This window comes from Bos taurus, chromosome 13 (assembly GCF_002263795.3).
Source record: "Bos taurus isolate L1 Dominette 01449 registration number 42190680 breed Hereford chromosome 13, ARS-UCD2.0, whole genome shotgun sequence".
Classification (NCBI taxonomy): Eukaryota; Metazoa; Chordata; class Mammalia; order Artiodactyla; family Bovidae; genus Bos; species Bos taurus.
In genome coordinates this window covers 54950444-54966246 of record NC_037340.1, presented here as the reverse complement: position 1 = coordinate 54966246, position 15803 = coordinate 54950444, and the positions used below count along the sequence as shown (strand labels likewise).

Here is a 15803-nt window from a genome sequence, read left to right as displayed (position 1 = left end):
TGCAGCAGCTCTTCTCTCTCCAGTGTGTTAGTTTGGACCATGAACCGTAAGGGTCTCCTCTAAGGATGACCCCGGCACCTGTGCCTCTCTCTGGGGGCAGCCCCGCCCACGGTCAGAGGTCCCAGCCTTGTGGGGTCCTTGGTGCCCCGGCTTTTCCCTCGTTAGGGCTCTGTCTGCTCTGTGCCCTGAGCCTGGGCCTTCTTCTCCTCCATCTCGTCAGCTCCTGCCTGTATGCAGGGCCATCCTTGGGCTTTGCCCCCCCCCCTCGTGGCCCCTCACAGCTGGGGCCTGTCATGTCATGGCCACACAGGACCTCAGGAAAGACAAGCACAGGCTTCAGAGGGGTTTAAGAGCCGGTTTCTGAGATGTTTTCTGAGTGGGACTCCTTCTTGTCTGACCTCTGTCCATGGTCCTGCAGCTGCTCCTGGCTGCTGGCGCCCGGCTGCCCTGGGGTGGGGGTGCGGCGACCTGACTCCCCAGCTCCATGGGGGAAGGTCGTCCATGTGGCCGTGATCATTCCCCAGGAGGCCCTCCAATATTTGGTACAGAAAGCTTTCTCTGGGACTTCTGCAGCAGTCTGGTCCTTTTTTCCTCCACTGGCGAGCCAACATAGAGAAACACTAATGCTTATTAGAAAAGGTGAAAGACAAGGGCCACTGAGCAGAGCCATCCATTGTGACTCACATTGTTGAAACACACGTGTTGCTCTGGTTGCTCCTCTGCAGGACATCTCTGCCTGCCCCAATGTTTACCAGAAGCGACTTCAGCGTGTGGAGCATATTGAAGAAGTGCATCGGCTTGGTGAGTTCAGAGAGCCAGACTTCCCACGGGGCCTCCACCATCTTGTCTGGCACAGGTGGCTGTGACTCCAAGAAGCGGTGCTCGGAGGAGGGGCGGGTGTGGGGAGAGCCTGCTGCTAATGGAGAGGGTCCTCTCCGGCCCCTCCTAGGAGCTGTCCAAGATCACGATGCCCATAGCCTTCAATGAGCCCCTGAGTTTCCTGCAGCGGATCACAGAGTACATGGAACATGTGTACCTAATTCACAGAGCCTCCCGCCAGCCCCAGTCCCTAGAAAGGATGCAGGTGGGTGGCAAGCTCACTTCGGGGGGCACCTGGCACTGTGCTTGGTTGCACGCAGACCATAGCAGTTAAAAACGTGACTTAATGTGACTGGCCACGTGGGGGCAGGGACCTTGGCCCTCAGCAGTGGGATGTCTGGGAGCGGGGCCAGAGCAGCTCACACTGACTTTGGGGAGCTGTCCTGCCCAACGGCCTAGGCATTTGCCACAGGCACATTCTCCACGGGTGTGGTCTTGGCCTCCTGTCGGTTGGGCCTGTGGGGCTGCAGGGGGATGTGGGGCTGGCAGTTGGCCCCTCTTGGGTCCTTTCAGCACCACCGTCCCATGCGAGTGTGTGCACATGTGTGATAGACGGCCTGCAGGGCAGGCCCCAACTGGGGTGGGAGATGGCAGAGTTCCTGCTTTCTGTGGCTTTGAGGAAGTGGTGGGTGATAAACAGCATTTCCCCGGAAGTTCTGTGGTTTCACACGCGTTACCAGTGGGAGACTGAGAAGTCACCCCAAGCGCGTGTCTGGGCGCCACCCAGCCCTTGGCTCGCACGTCCTCATGGTCGCCACCCCCTCACTGGCCTGTGGTTGCTTCCAGTCTGTGGCCGCCTTCGCGGTTTCAGCTGTGGCTTCCCAGTGGGAGAGGACCGGCAAGCCCTTCAACCCGCTCCTGGGGGAGACGTATGAGCTCATCAGGTAAGCAGATGGGGCCCTCGTGGTGTCTTGGGCACAGGACTCTGGTGACGGATGAGGAGGGTCCTTGTGCAGCATGGATGTCTCCAGGCGGCTGAGTTGAGGGGCTTCCTGTGGGTGGAAAAATGGTTCACTTTAGAGAGGTGTTGTGTTAATGGCATAACAGAACCCTGGTGAGAAACCGAATTGAAACCGAAGACTGCGTTAGGTTCAGGAATGGAGAGGGGATGGCCAGAATGTGTGGTTTAGGCTCAGGACCTAACCTAAACGTGTAGGTTAGGTTCAGGAGCAGAGAGGGGATGGCGGGGTGTAGTGCTGCTGGGTGCTTGTGTGTGTGGGCATGTCTGCGTGGCCTACTGTAATTTGCAGCATCTTTATAAAACAGTGGTGTACTGTGTGACTAATCTTGGATTCAAAGAACCACAAACTTCTGGCTGTAGTTCTTGGGTCCTTCTGTGCATATGTGTTGTTAATGGTTGAGTCTTTGCTGTGGTGAGTAGATGATGCTGGGCTGTGGGGATGCTAGGCGGCTGAGAATAGGCCCTTCAGATGTGTCAGAGTTTACACTGTTTGCGGAGGTGTGCGTGTCAGCCCTGCTTTCAGCCCGTCCGGGGAGGAGTTGTCATCTTGGTGATGCAGGCAGCCTGCACGTGCATCTCTTCCCAGGTGGGGAGGCAGCATTCATGCCAGTTTCAGATTCCACCTTCTCTGGCTCGTCCTGGATGGCTCAGCAGCGGCCCCTCTGTGCACAGGGTCTGTGTGGGGTCCTCCTGGGTTTTAGTGTGCTTTAGAGGCTGGCTGGCACTGGGTGCTGGAGGACCCCTTCTCCACATGTCATTTTCTTCAAGAAAGCCAGATAAGTTAGGAGAAAGCATGCTGTGTGCTGCCAGGAGCCTTGTAAATGACAGGAGTACAGCAGGTGGTCTGGGGCTGTGGCAGGTCACAGCAAGAGGGACCGTAGGCACAGCTTTCTCCTTTGAGAGACAGGGAAGCTGAAGCCCAGGCAGGGGAAGGCTGGCCTGAGGGTCAGTCTCAGGGGGACACTTGTATCTGGAATTCGTGGAGATGTTTCTTAGATATTCCTCTTGAGCAAGAGCTTCCTCCCTCTGGTCAGCATACTCTAGTCCAGTATTCGAGATTCTGCCCTTATGTAGCTGTTAGATAGTTTTCAGCATTTGTGCGTATTAAGAGCATCATTGAAATATCAGAAAAGAGAAATCAAAGCACAGTACATTAAGAATCCAGACAACAGAAAGCAAGCAGGGGGTTAAAAGCATGCAAGCCCTCCAAGGCGCTGAATGTAGCGACAGCCCAGCGTCGGTCTCTTTCAGAGCATAGTTCAGCTGAACCAGCCTCATGGACTGGTAGGGAACACTGACACACTCTCTACACTCGTGTCAGGCCGCAACTTCCCAATCACACTTCCGGTGTCTGCCGTGTGCCACGCGTGTTAGACAGCTATCTTCCTGTTTGGGCAATGTAACTAAACTGGCCACTCACCAGTATCGTTTTGTCCCTAGAGCTTGCTCATGGATAACTAAAAATAACACTTTCTGTTCTTAGACAAGTATTCATTTTGTAAATTACATACCTTGGTAGGCAACCTTTTAAAATCTAATTTTTCAACTTTCCTTCCTCTGTAATGATTGGAAATTCTGATTCCAGTTAAGTTAGTAATTATGTGGTTGAGCTTTTATAATTTTTAATGACTATAGCTGTAGGTGTATTCAGAGTTCTGGAACAATTAAAAACTGACATTTTTATTGAAAAAGAGAGTGTACTAAAAATCCTACTTCTTGGCCAGGAATATCTTGGGACATAAGACATTTCATCACAAACATCCTGGGAGCCTTGAAAGGAGGCTGGACAGCCCTCCTCTGGGTTTACTGGGCAGTGGGCATCCCTGGAGAAGTCAGGTGACAGTTTGCTGTCGGGCCTCTGAGTTGCTGGCCCTAAGAGCACCGGGGTGGGCAGGGGGTCAGGGCAGGGGGCCTCTCCGCAGGGCTGCTTGTTTTGTGTGTTGGTGATGGCCCCGGGACACAGTGTGTGCGTGCGCGCGTGTGTGTGTGTGCGTGTGCATGTGTGTGCGTGTGCGTGTTTTTGTGGTCAGTATTAGGCCACGTGTGACATTGGAGAGCCGCGCTGGTTGTTTCTGCCATATGAGACAGCATGTGTGGTCCCCTTATCCCAGCACCCCTCCCAAACATGGGGGTCAGGGGCTCTGTGGGTCCTCCATCCCACATGCAGGTGCTGAGTTGTGGGCTTCCCTGGGGAGGCGGGTGCTGGGCCGACTTTATGGGCTTTGCTGTCACTCACAAGGTCCTCTGGTTGTCTCTCCTGCCCCTTCCTTTCTTTTCCTCATTTTTGCTTCCAGGGAAGACTTAGGGTTTAGATTCATATCCGAGCAGGTGAGCCACCACCCCCCAATCAGTGCGTTCTACTCGGAGGGCCTCCACCAGGACTTCCTGTTTCATGGCTCCATCTATCCGAAGCTCAAGTTCTGGGGGAAGAGCGTGGAAGCAGAGCCCCGCGGCACCATCACACTGGAGCTGCTCAAGTGAGTAGGGAGCTGTGCGGTGCAGGGGCCGTGGTGGGCAGCCAGGCGGGCAGCCTTGCAGCGCAGGACCCTCCTCCAGGGAGCCTGGAGGCCTCGTTGGGGTGGTGGTTCCTGGGGCAGGGGGTGTGCTCCTTACAGGATTGGGTTGGGTCCTGTTTTTTCTCCCTGGTCTCTGCAGTTCAGTCCCTGGTTGTGGTCGTCGTCCCCTGCTGTGTGACAGCCCAGCTCAGAGCCTGAAACAATCCTGTCCTCGCCTGGTGTTGGGGGTGATGTGGGGGCTCTGTTGGGGTTCTGTGCTGGTGCAGCTGGGGTGCAGGCTGGATGAACCCCTGAAGACAACCAGGCAGAGCCTCTGCTCCCGCACTCTCTTCCCTGGCCGCTGGCAGAGGCCAGGGTTGCTTGCCACCCCCCTGCTCTGCACAGCTGTGCGGCCGGACACGGGCACCCCCCAGAGCTAGGGACCAAGGATGGGTGCCCAAGGATAGACGTGTCCTTCATCACCTGACCTCAGAAATGACCACAGCCTATGTGCACATGCTGTGGTCACACAGACCAGCTGTGGTCTAGGGTCTGAACTCCAGGAGGGGAGGAGAATGGAGGGGCCGTCTTCAAGGATGCATGCATACCTTTAAATCGATTTAAATCCAGACATGCCCAATCTGACGTTGATCAAAGACCCTCCAGGCAGAAACCGAGTCTCTAGCAGCCGCCTGGCACTGCAAACCCGTTGTGGACGGTCCAGACCAAGGGGCACAGCTGCCTCCCTGAAGCACGAGCCTCGCTGCCTGCAGCTCCGTGGGAGCTTTGTATGGCATTTGTGTTTCTTGTGAGCCCCACCTGGCCAGAGGCGTGTGGGCTCCCCAGTCTCCACCCCAGACCCTTGCATCTTGGGTCAGACCGGGGCAGCCCCTCCTGGTCACCTGCTCTTGGCTTTTAAGGGTGGGGAGAGTTGCAACCTGCAGAGTTGCAAGCCCTGTCAATGAACGCTTTTGGTTCCCAGGACATTCAAGAAGTTTCCAGTGTTCCTCGTGAAATGCTTGTGCCCTGGGCCTTTTTTTGCCCTCAACTGTGGCTCCGACACAGCCTCCCTTGACACATGGGTCTGGCCCTCTGCTCCCCGCCCGTTTGTGAGGTTTCTTTTCTCCTTGAGGAAGCCCACCTGGGGAACAGGTGACTGATGGGAAAGGCATTTGCACCCCAGGACCCACCCCGCCTCATGTTGGCCCCAGAGGCCCAGGGCCCAGGCTCGCTAGGGACCTCGTGGTTCCCACAGGGCAGGGCGGGGATGTAAGAGGGCTGTTCTGTTGACAACTTCACAGGAAACCTCTTGCCTTTGTTGCAGCCTTTTATTGCTGATTAACTTGTCTCCACGTTTAAATAGAAAGCTTTGTTGATACTACAAAGGACATTTCAAACGAATGCTAAAGACGTAGCCACTGCTCGGGAGTTCAAAGCTGTGCTATGCCCTTCTGCGGCTTTCAGTCCATTATGGTGTGATTCTGTCTGGGACTTAGCTTCTAGGGTCACGCGGTGTCTCTGTTCTCTGGCGTATTTCAGACATAAGGAAGCATACACCTGGACCAACCCTACGTGCTGTGTCCACAACGTGATTATCGGCAAGCTCTGGATAGAGCAGTATGGGACAGTGGAGATTTTAAACCACAGGTAACGGGCCCAATGCTGAGATGCTGCGAGTCAGGGTGGCGATGGGGCGCCCAGAGCACTGGCCGTTGGCGTTCAGCTGTGTATTCATGCCACCCTCAGCCCCCAAGGCCCTCCCTGGTCCCCAGCGAGCTCAGCTTCCAGATGGGCCATACTGGCCGCGAGACAACACACGTGCTGCGGTTGGATCTGATTCTGGCTGGCACTGGTCAAAGTCGTCGTTAGTGCTCCGTGTTGTTATTTCTGTGTTTTTAGTCACAGTGGTTGATTTAGTTGGAAGTTTTAAACTACACTCAAGAATGGTGTGATCTTCTGGTGAAAACAGTGACCACTGTCCAGTCTGCCAGGCCTTATTCCTCGAAGTTCATGGCTGGTTTGCTTTGTTTCTTAACAGCTTTGTTAAGATATAATTTACATGTCATAAAATCCACCCATTTAAAGTAGACATGTAAATGACTTTTAGTAAATCTACCGAATTGTGTAACCATCAGCACCAGGCAGTACTTGAAGCTTTCTGTCCCCTGGAAAGGTCCCTGGGCCGTCCATGCAGTCCTGATGCTGCCCCGCCCTGGGGAGCCCTTGTACGAGCTCTTGCTTGCTCCCCTCTCTCCCCTGCTATCTCCTCATCTTCCCCTCACTCTCGGTCTTTCCCTCTGTATCTCCCCCTCCATCTCTCTCTCCTTCTCTCTTTCCCTACCCCCTCAATTCGCCTTTTCTTGACATTTCCCATCCACAGCAGAAGCCTGTGTTTGTCTTCCCTGCAGGACTGGAGATAAGTGTGTGCTTCACTTTAAACCGTGTGGACTGTTTGGGAAAGAACTTCACAAAGTGGAGGGGTACATTCAAGACAAAAGGTAGATCCCCGCGCAGATCGGGTCACAGGTGCCTAGTTGGTGCTTGCGTCTTCTGCAGAAGTCGTGGTTTTAGAATCTGACCTCATGTTTCACTCTCTCTCCTGGGCTCAGTATGGTTATCAGGCAAAACCCAAACACGCGTTTATGGGCATCCTTTTCCACATGATTTTTTTCGCTCCTGTTGGGAAATCTGGGACTTGTTCAAGTTTCTGTGAGCAGAGAAATGATCAGTAGTATTTTAACAAGTTTGGGGGATTCTTCCCCACTTTGGGTTAGTTACACTATGTGTTGGGTCTCAGTTTCTCTCTCTTTTTTTTTCCATCAAGTAACTTGGACCACATAACAGCCATAAGATTCCTTTTAGCTCCTAAAATATGTACATTTTCAGGTAAAAATAGTTCCTAGTGTAAAGCAGCGGGTACTTTTGCTCTGTCCCACTCTGTTGGGTGTCAGATGTTCACCTGTTCAAATCCCTTAGACTTAAGACTCTGACCACTTCGCCCCTTGAAATCTTTTGGGACTTGGTGTATGGCTTCACAGGACAGCAGTCCTGTTAGGGAGACTGGCATTGGCCAGCCCTGCAGAATCAGCCCAGAGGGAGACCGTGGTCAGCTGGCCCACAGACGTGGGCTGCAGCAGTGGACACTCCCCTGCTGGGCCCCTCGGAGCCCAGCTCCGAGTTTCTGGTTTTCCATCCCAAATTGGACAGAGAGGACTTGGCCATGTGTCCCCGCTTGCCACCCTCCAGGCCCAGCCTCTGAAGCACAGGTGCCCTCCCAGCATGGCCCTCGGCTGCCAGCACAGCCTTCCAGGAGCACATGGTCAACTCCCTGCTCACCCAGGAAGATGCAGGAAAGGAGAACAAGGCACAGCATGCATTGTTCCTTGGGAATCAGGCAGAGCGCCCTTTCTGGAGGCTGTGGGCGGACAGTGATGGGGGTCTGACTCCAGGTTATGGAGCTGAAGAGGCAGTGGCAGCTGGATGTGGGGAGGGTTGTTTATAGGACATAGAGAAGGGGCTGCAGGACACATGGTACTTAAAAGATGTAGTATATTTAAAAAACGACAATCAGGCTCACAGGGTGTTATGTTACACACTTGTTCTCACCCCATCTGCCTCCCGCAGCCCTTCAGGTTCTTGTGCCCTTGTTTTCTCTTTCCTGCTTTGGCAAAGGAGTGTGAAGAGTTAGTCTGAAAGCTGTGAGTGGCGATACTGAAATGGAGCTTTCCGTCTGCATGTTTGCACCAGCAGTACCCTAGGGTTTACAAGACTGATGATGAAGATTGATTCTGGGTCAGGTTAGGGGGCTGCATTTCTGGATGAACGGTTGATGATCACTGTTACTTGCTTTTAAAAATTCCCTTTCCCTCCAGCAAAAAGAAGCTCTTCGTGATCTATGGCAAGTGGACGGAGTGCTTGTGGGGCATAGACCCTGTCACATACGAGTCCTTCAGGAAGCAGGAAAGAAGAGGGGACTCCCTGCGGAAGACGAAGCCGGTACGGGGCTGCCGTGGGGGGTCCCCAGCGAGGGTGCGGGGCCTGGCCAGGCGGTGCCTTGGTGGTCCAGCTGGAGGGGTGGGTTACAGAACCTGTCTCTCCGAGCGAAGGTGCCTGTCCACCTGATTCTGGATGGCCAGGTGCTGGGGTGCCTCTACCCACCCCTCTACCTGGCAGAATCAGAGGGTGCCTCCATTTCCTTCTGGATATTTCTTGATACCTCTCCTGTCCCCGCACCTTGTTAGCTGAGACCCAGTAGATAAGCAAGTGGATGTCCTTTCTGCATTTCTAGTTCTGAGTTCCAGGTGATAAAATCCAATACTGATTGTCTTAAGACTAGTTCTTCTTGAGCCTAAGACTAGAGGCAATAGTTCAAGAGAGGTGTCATGTTTTTCTAGATGATAAATTAGAATGTACCAAACCTGAGGTGTTCAGTATCTGTTTAACAGAATATTCAACTTCTGCTGAGATTGTTATTGTTTCTTGTTTTGTTTTGGGCCAAGCCACTAGGCATGTGGCGTCTGGGAACTCAGTTCCCTGACCAGGGGTCACACCTGTGCCCCCTATAGGGGAGGCTCAGAGTCTTAGCCACTGGACTGCCTGGGACGTCCCTGTTGGTTTTTATGTTGTAATATTTCACAGGTGCTATTAGACATCTTTTCTAAAAATACTCCTTTAAACTAAAAAAAAAAAAAAGTAAAGTTCCATTTGAAGACCATAGAGCAGATGTTAAATCTGTTTGCTGACATGTTTAGTGCGTTTGCTTGGCTGTGTTGCCCCTCGGGGTGACGTCCCAAGGAGGGAGCATTTCGTGGGGGTGCAGACCGCTGCCCTGTGTCTTCACTTAGCTTCTGGCACCACACCGCGTAACCCGCAGGCGGGGAAGACTGCCAGGCTGTGCTCGTTGTAATTAAGTATCTCCCTCACAGCTAACTAAAAGCCACTCTTCTTCTCCAGGTCCCACTGCTTTTGAAAAGGAAGTAGCAGTTGTACTTTTCTATTGAGATGTGACCCCAAGTGAGAGCTTAGTCTAGAGACGCTGAGACACCCTGAAGTCACCACACGTGCAGAAGGGCAGCGTTGGGGGAGAGGACCACTTGGGGGCGCCCTTGGCTACCTGAGGAGGTGTCGCCCCATCCAATCACACTCAGGAGGCCACATGGGCCCCCCTACCAGGAGCGTGGTGCCTGCTGCCCTCTCGGGGGCTTGGGAGGGTCTGCCAGGGCTCCGGGGGCAGTGGGTGCTGTGTCTTTCAGGACGACGGCCCTGAGAAGGCTGATTGCAATGTAGCGGACAGTGTGCCCGAGTCTCAGGAGACGGTGCAGGTCATTCCAGGCAGCAAGCTACTCTGGAGAGTCAATACCCGGCCCCCCAACTCCGCTCAGGTCTGTGCCCCCGGCCCTAGCCAGGCCCCCAGTCATCCTGTCACCCTTGGGGCTCCCTGCCCTCCGAGCCCTATGACCCCCACCCTCCAGCACTCAGCTCAGGCATCCACACACACCTCAGGACCTGGTTACACTGCGAACCCTCAGTGTCTACACCAGCTGTGTCTGACCGAAAGGGTTTCCAAACCAGTTTCGAGAGAGAATTTTTTGACTTGTCAATTTCAGTCCTTAAATGCGTTTCGATATTTGTTTTGGAAAATTGCACTTATAATTTTGTTACCTATGGTAAAATTATTATATTACATACAGTAATGTTTATATAAAATAATTATATGATAAATACATAGTAAATTTCATTTTACTATATTATAATTTTATATTATTTATATATAAAATATATATACAGTGTATCATAGATTTTTTAAAAATTTTTGTTACATCCTTTAAGCAAAGCCACAGCCTGTGCAAAATAAAGGAAACAAACATTCAGTGATAAATAGATTATCAGCCACGATTATCAGCACAGCCACGACTGCAGTTTCAGTGGAATACAAATTATAAGATAATGGAGAAAAATCTGTTTAAAAAACATACACACACACACACAGTAAAAACTAGAAATCATATCCGTTTCTTTGGTTCAGTGAACATTTACTGGGTTGGAGTAGGTGGGTCCAGGTCCCTGGGAGTAGAGCCCAAGGACAGATAGGCAAGGACCCCAACCCCACACAGCAGAGTGACCTGTCTAATGGGCTGGAGGCGGGCCTCCTGGGGACACGGGTACATGGAGCAAGGACTAGGGAGCCAGGGCCATTGGCCGTAGGGCCGCATTTGGGCCAGGGAGCAGCCAGGATCCAATCTCCTCTCTTACTGTGCATGACATGGGGAACCATGGGGTCATTTGAGGAACCAGGGGCCCCTCCAGCCACTTGTGGAGATAGGCTTCGGGGCCAGAGCAGAAGTGGCCAGAGGGAGGCAAGTCCCCAGGTCTGGGTATCAGGAGGCGGCAGACCCCACCACAAAGGGGTTGAGATAGAGATTCTTCTCAGACCCCTGGGGCATGAGGAGACAGACGTGCAGGTCGGATGTCACAGTGAGAATCTGGGTGCCTCCTGTGGGGGTGGAGAGGATGAGCCCCCTAGGAGACCCAGGCAAGTGTGGAAAAGAGTATCATTTATAGTAACGACTCTGTGCCTGCCCCGCAGATGTACAACTTCACTAGCTTCACGGTGAGTCTCAATGAACTAGAGACGGGCATGGAGAAGATCCTGGCCCCCACCGACTGCCGGCTACGCCCTGACATCCGCGGCATGGAGAATGGCAACATGGGTGCGTGTTCGCATTGGGGGCTGACTGGGCGCCCAGCCCTGGCCACGCGGGTGGTGCAGGGCAGGAACGTATCCCTGTTAACTGAACACACGTCATATCTTCTCGACGTGCTTCTCAAACCATCTGTGGGCAAGAGTTGTAAAGCTTCTAGTTTGCTGCAGGCCACTTCTTTTATAAATAAAATAAGATTAAGTTACTAGAAAAATGAAATGAAAGAGAATATATACAAAATGTTATACAAGTCCCCGATTTTCTTACTAGGTTCAACAGACAGTAAGGTTACATTTCAGAAGCTGTTATTTGAAAGTCTCTGGTGTGGAGGGTCCCCCCTGTGCCTTTCCTACCCCACGGCCCCTCTGTGGGCCGCTGGCTGCCCTGGGGTCTGGGCCTGGCCATGGGCTTGGGTCTGGTTTCCCACACACTTACTGCCTATGGTTCCCACCTGGGGTTGGGTGGGGGGTGTGTGGGGTGTCCCTCATCCACTTTCTCAGCCTCACCTCTGCCTGTCACCCTGATCCCTGACCTGCCCCGTGCTTGCACCTAGATCTGGCAAGCCAGGAGAAGGAGCGGCTGGAGGAGAAGCAGAGGGAGGCCCGGAGGGAGCGGGCCCGGGAGGAGGCTGAGTGGCAGACGCGGTGAGGCACCCGGCGGCCATGGGGATGGGGCGGGGGAGGCACAGACCCACCCACCTGGGGGCAGTGAGGAGGGGCTGCAGGCCCTCCTGGGGCTGAGCAGAAGCTACCCTGTGTCCCACGAGTCAGCGGCTTACAGCCTGGGCTGCACATGAGATGACATGCAAGGTGACAGTGCTGACTGGAGGGGCCACGATCCCAAGTGGAGAACAGTCCACTGGCCTCCTGACCGCCTGCTCTGTGTCGCAGGTGGTTTCACCGAGGCAGTAACCCGTACACTGGGACCCCCGACTGGCTGTACGCAGGGGGCTACTTCGAGCGGGATTTCTCAGGCTGCCCCGACATCTACTGAGAGGCCGGACTGGCCCCCAGACCTGGAGACCCAGAGGCTGGACTCCGTCAAGCGGCTGCTCTGAGCTTCTGCCACGGCAGAAACCAGCTTTTCTCATGACTGTTCATGGAGATCGCATCGTCCCTGGTTGAGGATTTAATTCTAATTAACTTTTGATTGCCAAACATTTTACTACTGTTGCAGCCTCTTCATAAAACTTCCCTTGGGATCATCATGTTTCCATTAAGGTTTGAGAAGGAACAGTCTTTACAGTTCCCTTTATGTGACAGGACAAGCTGGGCTGGCGTAGAGTACAGCACCCTCTTCATTACAAAAAGTTATAAATAAAGGAAGTAATGGGAAGGGTCCATATTCCTCTTCGTAATGCAGTGGCAAAGGGTTTCTGAAAGTATTTTAAAACTGAACCAGTAACAGGAAAAGATGGATCTTGAGAAAAGTCCCACCAGGAGCCTTATACAGGCCAGGAATTGCTTTCTAGATCACGGTAACACAGAAGTGGAGGTTTTCAAAGCAGCCGATTGAATGAAATGAAAAGTTGTCAGAGTTTGTATTTTTTATCAATCTTCAATAATGTAAAGATTACTTTGAAAATATTTAAGTTCAAACTACTTGAATAATACTTTGCTGAAGAGCAAGATAGGCATTAATCACCACTTTACACTGTCCAAAATGAAGCATTACCATGACAACGAGGGTGGCCAGAAACTCTGACCAGTCGTTCCCAGATGGCGCCCAGCCCTCTGGTCCCTGGGGCTCCCCCTCGCTGCAGGCCACGCCCTCACACAGAGTGAGTCCTGCACGCACGACAGTCGACCTGTCCCTGTCATGCATGTGTGACCCGCCTCGGGGGTGTCCTCACCACTGTGCGTGTCCGCCTCCGCACACATCTACACCCTGTGACTGTTCACTTTCTGTAGAGGTGCCAACACCACTGGCCGTGGCAGAGCTCTTTGATTCGAAGACAATCTGCCGTGTGCACACATGCACAAGCGCATGCATGCACACACACGCAGCTGTACACAGTGTGGGTTCTCAGCAGGAGGGTGTCGGCATTGTGTGTCCTGGCTTCAAAACCACATTTGTAATTAAAACACTTTTAAAAGTGAACCCTTGTTCTGAAGGCTTGATTCTGTAGCTTTGGAAACTGGAGGCATGATGCCACGGTCGAGTTCCAGGGCATCTGCCTGGCGGGACCCAGGCCGGGTCCCCGGAACCTGCAGAGGCCCCCAGACCACACAGAGGCCCCAGGCGTGTGTGGTCTCAGGTTCTGCAGAGAGGAGGTGCTGACACACCTGGTCATTAGCATTGGGAGTCCTGTGCCCCTGGTGGCGGCCGGCAACGGAAACAAACTGCTTCTCCGGGGAATGTAAGGCTGGGGGACCCGGGGCACGTTTAGAGCAGTGGTGTCGAGGGCAATTTGACAGCTTTCACGGATTGTCCTGTTTCTCACCACTCCAGTAATTTTCTGCAAGGTCTGCATCTCTGAGAACTTCCCTGCAGGCTCAGACGGTAAAGGATCTGCCTGCAGTGTAGGAGACCCAGGTTCAGTCCCTGGGTCAGGAGGATCCTCTGGAGAAGGGAGTGGCAACCCACTTCGGTATTCTTGCCTGGAGAATCCCATGGACAGAGGAGCCTGGCAGGCTACACAGTCTGTGGGACCGCACAGAGTCGGACATGACCGTGCAACCGACACTTTCATCTGCATCCCTGAGTCTTCCCCGAGGTCAGATCCCATAGCGTAGTCCCCACCACCGCTTCCTTCAAGCCTGACTCAAGTGGAAGGAGAAAGGGCAGGATGGCCTGGGACCAGAAAGCGTGGGCGGCATGAGTTTTCAACACGCACCAGAGCTGCCCATCAGCTTGGCCACCGTGATGCACTGGGACGTCAGGGGTCTTTCTTTAATAACAGTGTTTCCGTGGGATTTGCTTTTTAGAGACGACCTCCCATGACTGGTGTGTGGGAGGCATGGCCTTGTAGAGGGCCCCCAGTGTGTGATCGTGGCTTGGATGGAGGGCCTGGGTGGTTTTCAGAGCAGCCTTATAACTTGGAATGTCCTTGTGGGATGAAAAGTAGGACCCACTTCACCCAAAGACCTTCAGGCTTTGATTCCACTCCCTCTGAAGGTTCAGTTCTGTGTCTATTGATTCAGTGAACTTTCTGAGAGCCACTGGGGAGCCGGCCATGCAGGCGACATGGTGGCCGATGGACCTGGGCACACACACTGGAGCTGGCTGGGCTTCTCAGGCCATCTAGGGCTGGGGCCAATGCAGTGTCTGGGTCCCTGAGCCGCACAGGCTGGTCCCTTCCGGGTTGGGTGCTGCTCTCCCTGGTGGGGTCAAGGGTCAGGGCCGCCCCAGCACTGGCAGGCTCCTCACCGGGTGTGGCCCCCAGTCACAGGAAGGCATCAGAGGAGCGGGCCCAGCCCTCATAGGCTGTGCCGTGTGTGGCCACTGCAGGCTTCCGTGAAGGCCAGGCCCCTCCACCCCACAGTGCGGTGGCTCCACGAGGGGAAAACGAAGGTGCCGGGCCAACCTCTGCTCCTTCATAGGCTCACAGGTCTGTGCAGGGCATTGGCCACACATGACCAGGTGTCATCACAGCCTCCCCAGGCAAACGGAGCTGGCAATGGCACCAGCAGGGTCCCGAGCATCAGCTCTGACTGTGTTCTCAGCAGTATCTCCCTTTCAGACCTTGTCCCCAGAGGTGATGCTGGGGCTCCTGAAAGGATCCTCCTGCTCGACACTCGGGGAGAAGCACCTAGCCCAACGCTGACGGCCTCTAGGTGTGCGGACACTCCTTGCTGATGCTGCCGGCCACCTGTTGCAGTGATTGTGGAGGTGTCCAGCCAGAGGCGTCGCCATCCTTGTCAGGCCCTGAGGCCAGGAAATCAGAATGAGAGAAAGGCCCAGAATCTTTCAGCCAGCCAGCCCCTCAGGTTGCCGCGGCAGGTGGCTTTCTTTCAGGACACCTGCTCCTGGGAGAACAAGTTCGCCTCGAGCATCCACCAGGAAGACATCATTTACAATCCTAATGTTAAGTCACTTCAGTCCTGTCTGACACTTTGCGACCCTATGGACACAGGAGTCTGCGAGGCTCCTCTGTCCATGTGGTTCTTCAGACGAGAATTCTGGAGTGGGTTGCCATTTACAATGCTAACAAGCTTTCAAAAATCAGAAGTGAGGATAGCTCTCGCATCCTGTCGACCCTTGTGCCAGGAGGGAAGGCGTGGCTCAGTGAAGCCTTGTGCCCTGAGGAGAGCTGTCAGTCTCACAGGAGAGTCCAGTCAACAGAAAGTTCCTGCTGGACCTGGTTTCATCTTCTGAAGGACCTTCCTGTGTCCAAAGTGGGCATGAAGATCAGGTCCCTTGACAGAAGGGCCTGTAACCCGCTGCAGGACATTAGGCGGCCTTTCCTTCGATCTTCGTCATCTTTGGGCTTCACTATCCTGTGTTCTCAGCATAAGGGTTTCACAAAGTGAAGACACCATTTCAAAATCTCCTGGTACAAGTTTCCTGGACAGTCAGCCTTTGACTGGAGGCCCTGTTCCTCTCCCTGTCTGAACTGGCTGTCCTGGACCAGAGGCTTGGCGAAGGGCTCCCTGGTCTCTGCAGAGGGCGACAACACATAGACAGGGTCCTCCCTCCATCGCTGCAGGAACAGTTCATCCCATCCGTGCAGCAGGAAAAGGTCAGGCAAGAAACACGTAATGAAGTGGCTTTATTGTCATAATTTTATAATATGTAGTAACTGTCAGCGTTCGTCCATGTAAACGG

At 53.6% G+C, this 15803-nt stretch overlaps 1 protein-coding gene across 4 annotated transcripts in view; it reads left to right on the top strand.

Annotated features, from left to right (window-relative positions):
* OSBPL2 (oxysterol binding protein like 2) overlaps positions 1 to 13136 on the top strand; it is a 36422-nt gene extending 23286 nt beyond the window's left edge. For 3 of the 4 annotated variants that reach the window (XM_005214549.5, XM_059892450.1, XM_059892451.1), the window contains 11 exons: positions 726 to 801; positions 950 to 1084; positions 1666 to 1763; positions 4135 to 4317; positions 5875 to 5982; positions 6744 to 6833; positions 8208 to 8331; positions 9588 to 9716; positions 10922 to 11045; positions 11590 to 11680; positions 11927 to 13136. In XM_005214549.5, coding sequence (XP_005214606.1) covers positions 726 to 801; positions 950 to 1084; positions 1666 to 1763; positions 4135 to 4317; positions 5875 to 5982; positions 6744 to 6833; positions 8208 to 8331; positions 9588 to 9716; positions 10922 to 11045; positions 11590 to 11680; positions 11927 to 12029 — 1261 coding nt within the window. In that variant the 3' untranslated portion in view covers positions 12030 to 13136. 4 annotated transcript variants of the gene reach the window in all.
* Positions 13137 to 15803: the final 2667 nt, after the last annotated feature.